The 10,000-nt window shown below is 39.7% G+C and overlaps 1 protein-coding gene across 3 annotated transcripts in view; it reads left to right on the top strand.

The window, feature by feature from the left end:
• LOC120727198 overlaps positions 1-10,000 on the top strand; it is a 63,528-nt gene that overhangs the window by 29,805 nt on the left and 23,723 nt on the right. For 2 of the 3 annotated variants that reach the window (XM_040021401.1, XM_040021400.1), the window contains exons 2-5: positions 11-68; positions 4,224-4,268; positions 4,364-4,418; positions 4,917-5,062. In XM_040021401.1, the coding sequence (XP_039877335.1) occupies positions 4,263-4,268; positions 4,364-4,418; positions 4,917-5,062 (207 nt within the window). In that variant the 5' untranslated portion in view covers positions 11-68; positions 4,224-4,262. Of the gene's footprint in view, positions 1-10; positions 69-4,223; positions 4,269-4,363; positions 4,419-4,916; positions 5,063-10,000 lie in introns of those variants that run through there. The other variant, XM_040021402.1, reaches the window with a different exon arrangement.

Here is a 10,000-nt window from a genome sequence, read left to right as displayed (position 1 = left end):
TGTTTCCCAGGTTCTTGATATGCCATGGTCAGTATTTTACAGGCTCAGCCCTCCTACTTTTGGAAAAGGTAAGAACTATAACTATATATTTTTATATATATACAGACAGCTTTAGTTTAATGCAAGGCATTGTAATAAAGTAGAAAAAGGTTCTATTAACACAAACAATACTGAACCTCAGAGCAACACTATGCCCATCGTGCAGTTTTGTGTTCTGTTGATTATTTAAACCAGGTTTTTTTTTTTTTTTTGGTTTTTTTTGTTTGTTTTTTTTTCAGGTTCTTTCATTAAAACAAAGAAAAATGATCTGTTCAGGAATGAGCATGTTAACAGAACTATATTAAATGACCTTTTTTGGGGGGAGGAGGGGGTCAGAAAGGAGGCAGTGGCTCCATACAGGGAGTGCAGAATTATTAGGCAAGTTGTATTTTTGAGGAATAATTTTATTATTGAACAACAACCATGTTCTCAATGAACCCAAAAAACTCATTAATATCAAAGCTGAATGTTTTGGAAGTAGTTTTTAGTTTGTTTTTAGTTTTAGCTATTTTAGGGGGATATCTGTGTGTGCAGGTGACTATTACTGTGCATAATTATTAGGCAACTTAACAAAAAACAAATATATACCCATTTCAATTATTTATTTTTACCAGTGAAACCAATATAACATCTCCACATTCACAAATATACATTTCTGACATTCAAAAACAAAACCAAAACAAATCAGCGACCAATATAGCCACCTTTCTTTGCAAGGACACTCAAAAGCCTGCCATCCATGGATTCTGTCAGTGTTTTGATCTGTTCACCATCAACATTGCGTGCAGCAGCAACCACAGCCTCCCAGACACTGTTCAGAGAGGTGTACTGTTTTCCCTCCTTGTAAATCTCACATTTGATGATGGACCACAGGTTCTCAATGGGGTTCAGATCAGGTGAACAAGGTGGCCATGTCATTAGTTTTTCTTCTTTTATACCCTTTCTTGCCAGCCACGCTGTGGAGTACTTGGACGCGTGTGATGGAGCATTGTCCTGCATGGAAATCATGTTTTTCTTGAAGGATGCAGACTTCTTCCTGTACCACTGCTTGAAGAAGGTGTCTTCCAGAAACTGGCAGTAGGACTGGGAGTTGAGCTTGACTCCATCCTCAACCTGAAAAGGCCCCACAAGCTCATCTTTGATGATACCAGCCCAAACCAGTACTCCACCTCCACCTTGCTGGCGTCTGAGTCGGACTGGAGCTCTCTGCCCTTTACCGATCCAGCCACGGGCCCATCCATCTGGCCCATCAAGACTCACTCTCATTTCATCAGTCCATAAAACCTTAGAAAAACCAGTCTTGAGATATTTCTTGGCCCAGTCTTGACGTTTCAGCTTGTGTGTCTTGTTCAGTGGTGGTCGTCTTTCAGCCTTTCTTACCTTGGCCATGTCTCTGAGTATTGCACACCTTGTGCTTTTGGGCACTCCGGTGATGTTGCAGCTCTGAAATATGGCCAAACTGGTGGCAAGTGGCATCTTGGCAGCTGCACGCTTGACTTTTCTCAGTTCATGGGCAGTTATTTTGCGCCTTGGTTTTTCCACACGCTTCTTGCGACCCTGTTGACTATTTTGAATGAAACGCTTGATTGTTCGATGATCACGCTTCAGAAGCTTTGCAATTTTGAGACTGCTGCATCCCTCTGCAAGATATCTCACTATTTTTGACTTTTCTGAGCCTGTCAAGTCCTTCTTTTGACCCATTTTGCCAAGGAAAGGAAGTTGCCTAATAATTATGCACACCTGATCTAGGGTGTTGATGTCATTAGACCACACCCCTTCTCATTACAGAGATGCACATCACCTAATATGCTTAATTGGTAGTAGGGCTTTTGAGCAAATACAGCTTGGATTAAGACAACATGCATGAAGAGGATGATGTGGACAAAATACTCATTTGCCTAATAATTCTGCACTCCCTGTAGTGTAGTGGTTAACACATAAGATCCTTGGTTTGTCCATCCCAGTCAGGAAGACCATCTGGTGTGCAAAATCAAAATTTGCAGATCCATCTCCAGACAATAAAAAAGACTTCAAATTTTTTTTTTTTTTTTTTTTTTTTTTTAAATTATTTATTCACAGATGGGTCTGAACCAGAACCATATATTGAGCATGCAAACGTGCCCAAAGCTGGAAGTTCTTTATATGGCCGTCAGTATGTGTGTTCAGGGCTGTGCCTATGCTGTGTGTCTGTGTGCTCATGTCTGTATGAAGTTGTATGTGTACATAGGGATGTGTTTAGCTAGTGTAGTAGGTGAAAGGAAAAATCATCAAGAAAATGGTGTGGGAATTAAATTAGGAAAGGCACAAAAGTATTCATGTGAGTTCTCAGTTATGTCGAAGTGAAAACCAAACTTCCAAAACATTTGTTCTCAGACTTGAAAAATGAGACGGTGTCGTTGTCGAGATCCAAGTTAGAGATAAAAGACTGATTTGAGCAAGACCATATCTGTAAAACTGGGGGGAAAAAAATGATTTGGGCTTGACCAAAAATGAGTACTCCTTATATGGAGATTACAAAACTTGTGTTTTAACCTAAGACTCAAGAAGGAGATTTTATGACTGAAAACATGATGAAAACTGTGCCAAATAAGACCTGAATATAATGGGGGCGACAAAGCAGGAGTGTTTATTTGTACACTGGGTGGGGCACGGAAGAGTTCATTTCTGTAAGAGACTTTTTTTTTTTTTGGGGTAAAAGAACACTTTTGCCAAAGCGCCCACTCAAAGTTTGCCACAAACTACCTGAATATTTCACAGAGCATGAGAAGCAAAAAAAAACAAAACAGTATTTGGCCAAAGTGGGAAACGTGCATCAAGGATTGCTACAGATTGTGCATAGCTTTGGCAGTTCTTAATGAAAACCTTTTCTGCTCAGGATCTCGGCCTGAGCAGTTAAATGCTTCAGCAAAAAAAACTTGCCATAGAGAATCGGGGCAAACCGAACAAAGTGTGCCAAATTTGGTAGATCGATGCTGCCAGATAAATTTTACTCAAGTATAAAGTGAATAAGTACTGAATAACTATGTAAATTTCAACATTGGGTTTAAAATTTTGTAAATCATGCAAAATACACCAAACAGTTGTGGAGTATGAGTGTCCTTCCTACATAAGTATGTAATTCAACGCTTATAGAAAGAGGTGCTTTTAGCTCCTCCGTGGGAGTGGGGTGGATCCATATTTGATTTGGTATGCGGGGGTACCCATCCTGACACAACCCTCCCATTCATCTGAGCTTGGCGCTCATGGCCCACACAGGCTGGGTTTGTTTGTATCTCTGCTCAGTCTCACCCTGGGGTGACCTTTCGTGCATAAGGCGACTGTGCTAACCCCTACATGTTCACATTGCACTGTTGCTAGTGATTCATGGTTAACATCCTGTTTTTGTGTGCCGATGTTGGTCTGTGGTAACTTTGAGCAATACTTTTTTTTTTTTTTTTTAATTAATTATTTTTTTTTATATTAACTGAGTTGCTAAGCTGTACTTGGCTATAGTGATTGAATAACAGGAAGAGACCAGAGATGCTGAGCAGTCCGTTCTAATATCAAAAATAGTGCACATGGTGTGTCAGCGGTCCCCAACCCCCGGGCCGGTCCGTGAGTCATTTGGGACCGGGCCGCGAGAGTTGAGACTGGGGTGTGAAATGTATGGTTTTCAGGGTTTTTATCGTGTGGTGTTCTTTTTTTTTTTTTTTTTTTTTTTTTTTTAAGCGTTATTTCGTTAACTCTGTTTTCCTGGGTCTTTTCACGTGTGTTGTGAATAAGTCTTCTTTTTTCGGTACCGGTACTAGTTTTATTTTGTTGCATTTATCCGCGACTCCTTAAAGGACGGTCCGTCAGGCACAAACCGGTCCGTGGCGCAAAAAAGGTTGGGGACCGCTGGTCTATTAGAAGCAAACAAGTGGGGGCTTTTGTGTACCCTGCTGCTGTGCCTGCACACTTTTATTTTTGTTTTATATTTGCCAGACATTCTGTGCTTGTTGATGAGGGAAACGTTAATACATTTTTTTTTTATTTTTTTTTTTAAATTTATTTATTTATTTTTAAAAGATGAATCTGAAACTTGAACATGTAGAAATGTTTACGTGTTTGATAAAATTCTGTATGCACCCTGTAGTGAACATCTGCTATTTGGGGGGGGATTAAAACAAAAAAACAAGATTTAAAATTTTTTGTTTTGACTGCAGTACTGGAGGGACTTGAACAACAGCACAAGGTCTTGAAGAATGAAGGTTAGTGATAAGTTGGTTTTGATTTTTGTTTTTTAAATTGAAACTTTTTTTCTTTAAATAATGATTTTTGGTTGTTTTTGTTTATGCCTCTGCAGTTCCACCTTGTCAAACATAGCAAACTCCAAGGAAATGAATCATTTCCTCTACTTGGTAAGTACTACTAGAATAACTGTCAAGGTCTCTATTAAAATATTCTTCTTATGACTCAGAAGAGAGTGAATATCACCAATTCTGTATCCCACTGCAATGATGCTGGTTGAGTTGAGGAAGGAGATGATAAAGAGAGTAATTCCAAGAAAGTCTGAGATATTTATTTCACACACAGGCTGACATCTCCCATTCTACAGTGCAACAAAAGATTTCCTCGCTCCCATCCATACTTATATTCATAGTGATCCGCACACGTGTTTGCCCTAAAGAGGGGATCTGATGGCGTCTGTCTCCCCCAAACATGCTGGCACTATAACAGAAACAGCTAAAAAAATAAAATAATTTGAGACTTGGGTTTGGTTAATGTTTTGTTTTTGTGCTTGGGTATTTTGTTCTGAAGCCCTTTGGGATGTTTATCTCTAAAGGTGCTATAGAAATAAATTTTTACTCAGATTGTAACTGCTGTTTTCATTCTTCCTTTTAATCTCTTCATTGCAGGCATCGAGTTCGTCGTGATGTATGATTTATGTCAAAGACCCAATTCCCCAGAAGCACATTTTCTGTGTTTGCTCTGTGAGAGGAGGCTGTCAGAGCACGAATGCTACGACCATGCATTCAGCCGTGAACATGTGGCAAAATTCCTGGTGAATATCTTCTTTTATTTTGAATATCCAAGTTCTCTTTTTTTGCAAAAATCCCAAGTAGATCAGCAGTTTCTGAAATACTCAGAACAGCCCATCTGGCAGTGGCACCAGTAACCAACTTTAATCACTTTCCTTCTCCATTCACATGCTCTGAACTTCAGCAGGCCCACTTACCCATGTCTGCATGCATCGATGCATGATACTGATTTGGATATTGGATACAAAGGAGTAAAGTGTGTACCGTGGAAGAGTGACTTGTTTATTTTTGGTAAACTCTAAATTTAAACAGGAGGAACTTAGGACCCTGGGGGAAAGTATTGACTCCATGTCAACTTAATTTAATCACTTTAGGTTTTATTTCTATTTAATTTCTATTTAACACTTAAACAACTGCCAAAAAGACACCACTAACAGATAATTTATTTAAATAAGTGCAAGCAGCAGTTTGTTTTTTTGTTTTTTCTTTTCCAGGTGAGTGTACAATAATCTTTAGTTTAATTTGTTAGCTACCAGGCTATTAGCCACAGTAACATTATCCTGTTAAGCTAGTCAGTAGTTATTAATTAAACAGATGGAAAGAACGTGATTATGTAATTATGAAGCTTCTAGGTAAAACGAGATGGTCTAAATGTCGGCTCTTTTGTTCCCATAGCTAAAATTAGCTGTGCAAATGTTGGTTGTGATAGCTTGTGATAGTGATAGCAAAAGCTATTAGCAAACTAAATTAATGCTAGCTAATGATAGTTCACATATTTGTAAGATTTTGTCCAGTAAACGTTTCACAGATGGCATTCTGCTGGGGGTGTGACACAATTCATGTCTCTTTATCACAGCGTCACTTTTCCTTCACTTACACTGATGTATGTCATGGAGTGCTTCAAGAAAAAACAGCCAGCCATTGGTAAGTTTGCCTCGCTGTGTTTTCATACGGTAGATTTGAAAAATGTTTGAAATATAATCTTGTTTTTTGTGTTTTGTTTCTTCTTTAGGTACAACCTTGATTGTGTCCTGCATTACCACAGAAGGTGATGCAGAGCCTTTTTACATATGCCTTTGCTTGTCAGGTGTGTCTGTCAGTCCTTGATTGAGCCACACTTAAACTCCCGAAAACATGTTGTGCACACAACTGGTGAGGTTTTAAGTTATTATTTACTGCATTGATTAGTATAGCGACAGTGATGTAGCTGAAATTATATTTTCATTGGGCTGTTGCTCCAGTGTACTGATATCACAAGTATCACATTAATTCCACATAGTTCATAGCTTTCCTTACAAAATCAAGAAATTAGGGGCAGCTCACGCCCCTGAGATCGCACAGTACTCTAATATTAAGCTGACGGGCTCTGATGAAAACATACAGTTGTAACTGAGCGACTCTTGTCTTCTACTCTTAGCTGTTTGAGAATCCCTGGCGGCTGCCTTTCGGTGCTGGGAGACTCTGCAGGATGATCAACCACTTAAAGGCAAAGGCGTGGGAGAAGAGATGGAGGCAAGACCAAAGGAGGTGGTTTCTGAAGGTAAAAGCAATGAAATTGAACCAAGGGGGCTCAGCTCTTTTTATAAAATCCAGAATTAAAACTGAACTAACATTCACTTTATGTGAATAAGATGATAGGTTTGTGAGCTTTGAACCTATTCCGTTGGACACATTGAAGACAATATAATACACAGCAAGCAAGACACGAAGTAGGCAAAGTTCTTCATGTTTCTCATGCACGGGAGAGAACCGCGACAAAAGCCGTTCCTTTGCTGACCCCAGGTTGCGCTCCGTGCCGCTCCCCCGTAAACTGTCTTTTATTGAGGTTACATAAGATGGCAGAGGTTCTAACCATACGACGTGTACACACGCTACAAAGAGTACCTTGCCCTGTGTGTGTGTGTGTGTGTGTGTTGTGGTGTGGGGGTGGGGGGGGGTCAGGTGTGACCCCCTAAATAACTTCCCTAAACCTGCTGGTCTGGAAGTCCACAGTTCATCTAAACAAAAGGCACTTAGCCTAAAACAGATAGCCACGTTTATTTCTAATACAAAGAGCAGATAAGGAAGGTACGACTCTCCCCATGCTCCCAGAGTGCTCTCTAATGCACACAAAGTTTGCAGACTATCAAGGATCAAACCTCTACCAACTACAACTAATTATAAAACTCTAAGCCATATATAAGTAGCATAGTTTCTAGCATAAATGAAAACAACAATCAAAACCTAACAGAAGAGAGGTTTCACAATAAAGCAGGAAAATCCCAAATTATTAAAAACACCTGTTATGTAAGGGGAATCATTTCCTGCTGAGTCATCTAATAATTTTTCTGTTTTTTTTTTTTTTTTTTTTTAATATATATTATAACAATGTAATCTTTGTTTCCAGGTTCTTGATAGCCAGGTCAGTATTTTACAGGCTCAGCCCCTCCTACTTTGGAAAAGTAAAACATAACTATATATTTTTATATATATACAGACAGCTTTAGTTTAATGCAAGGCATTGTAATAAAGTTAGAAAAGGTTCTATTAACACCAACAATACTGAACCTCAGAGCAACACTATGCCCATCGTGCAGTTTTGTGTTCTGTTGATTTATTTAACAGGTTTTTTTTTTTTTTTGGTTTGTTTTGTTTGTTTTTTTTTCAGGTTCTTCATTAAAACAAAGAAAAATGACTGTTCAGGAATGAGCATGTTACAGCACTATATTAATGACCTTTTTGGGGGGAGGGGGGTGTCAGAAAGGAGGCAGTGGCTCCAACATGGGAGTGCAGAATTATTAGGCAAGTGTATTTTTGAGGAATATTTTATAGTGAACAACAACCCTGTCTCAATGAACCCAAAAACTCATGTATCAAAGCTGATGTTTGGAATTTTTTTAGTTGTTTTAGTTTAGCATTTTAGGGGGATATCTGGTGTGCAGGTGACTATACTGTGCATAATTATTAGGCAACTTAACAAAAAACAAATATATCACCCATTTCAATTATTTATTTTACCAGTGAAACCATATAACATCTACACATTCACAAATATAACATTTTGACATCACAAACACAAACCAAAACAAATCAGCGACCAATATGATCCCACCTTTCTTGCAAAGAGACACTCAAAAGCCTGCCATCCATGATTCTGTCAGTGTTTTGATCCTGTTCACCATCAACATGCTGCAGCAGCAACCACAGCCCCCAGGACAATGTTTCAGAAGAGGTTGATACTGTTTTCCCTCCTTTAAATCTCAATTTGATGATGGACCACAGGTTCTCAATGGGTTCAGATCAGTGAACAGGTGGCCATGTCATATAGTTTTCTTCTTTTATACCCTTTCTTGCCAGCCACGCTGTGGAGTACTTGGACGCGTGTATGGCGCATGTCCTGCATGGAAATCATTGTTTTCTGAAGGATTGCAGACTTCTTCCTGTACACTGCTTGAAGAAGGTGTCTTCCAGAACTGGGCATAGGACTGGGAGTTGAGCTTGACTCCATCCTCAACCTGAAAAGGCCCCACAAGCTCATCTTGATGATACCCCCAACCAGTACTCCACCTCCACCTTGCTGGCGTCTGAGTCGGACTGGAGCTCTCGCCCTTTACCGACCAGCCACGGGCCCCATCCCATCTGGCCCATCAAGACTCACTCTCCTATTTCACTCAGTCATAAAACCTAGAAAAACCAGTCTGAGATATTTCTTGGCCCAGTCTTGACGTTCAGCTTGTGATGTCTGTTCAGTGTGGTCGTCTTTCAGCCTTTCTTACCAGGCCCATGCTCTGAGTATTGCACACCTTGTGCTTTTGGGCACTCCGGTGATGTTGACAGCCTCTGAAATATGGCCAAACTGGTGGCAAGTGGCATCTTGGCAGCTGCACGCTTGACTTTTCTCAGTTCATGGGCAGTTTATTTTGCGCCTTGGTTTTTCCCCACACGCTCTTGCGACCCTGTTGACTATTTTGAATGAAACGCTTGACTTGTTCGATGATCACGCTTCAGAAGCTTTGCAATTTTGAGACGGTGCATCCCTCTGCAAGATATCTCACTGATTTTGACTTTCTGAGCCTGCAAGTCCTTCTTTTGACCCATTTTTGCCAAAGGAAAGGAAGTTGCCTAATAATTATGCACACCTGATCTAGGTGTTGATGTCATTATACCCACACCCCTTCTCATTACAGAGATGCACATCACTAATATGCTTATTGGTGAGTAGGCTTTTGAGCAATACAGCTTGGAGTTAAAGACAACATGCATGAGAAGGAGAGATGTGGACAAAATACTCATTTGCCCAATAATTCTGCACTCCCTGTAGTGTAGTGGTATAACACATAAGATCCTTGGTTGTCCATCCCAGTCAGGAAGGACCATCTGGGTGTGCAAAATCAAAATTTGCCAGATCCATCTCCACAATAAAAAGACTTCAAATTTTTTTTTTTTTTTTTTTTTTTTTTTTTTTTTAAATATTTATCACAGAGGGTCTGAACCAGAACCATATATTGAGCATGCAAACGTGCCCAAAAGCTGGAAGTTCTTTATATGGGCCGTCAGTATGTGTGTTCAGGGCTGTGCCTATGCTGTGTGTCTGTGTGCTCATGTCTGTATGAAGTTGTATGTGTACATAGGGATGTGTTTGCTGTGTAGTAGGTGAAAGGAAAAATCATCAAGAAAAGTGGTGTGGGAATTAAATTAGGAAAGCACAAAGTATCATGTGAGTTCTCAGTTATGTCGAATGTGAAAACCAAACTTCCAAACATTTGTTCTCAGACTTGAAACATGAGACGGTGTCCGTTGTCGAGATCCAGTTAGAGAATAAAGACTGATTTTGAGCAAGACCATATCTGTAAACTGGGGGAAAAAAATGATTTGGGCTGACCAAAAATGAGTACTCCTTATATGGAGATACAAAACTTGTGTAACCTAGAGACTCAAGAAGGAGAGTTTGATGACTGAAAACATGATGGAAAAACTGCTGC

The sequence above is a fragment of the Simochromis diagramma genome, unplaced genomic scaffold (genome assembly GCF_900408965.1).
Source record: "Simochromis diagramma unplaced genomic scaffold, fSimDia1.1 OVJJ01000753.1, whole genome shotgun sequence".
In the NCBI taxonomy this organism is placed as follows: Eukaryota; Metazoa; Chordata; class Actinopteri; order Cichliformes; family Cichlidae; genus Simochromis; species Simochromis diagramma.
This window is presented reverse-complemented; position numbering and strand designations above follow the sequence as displayed.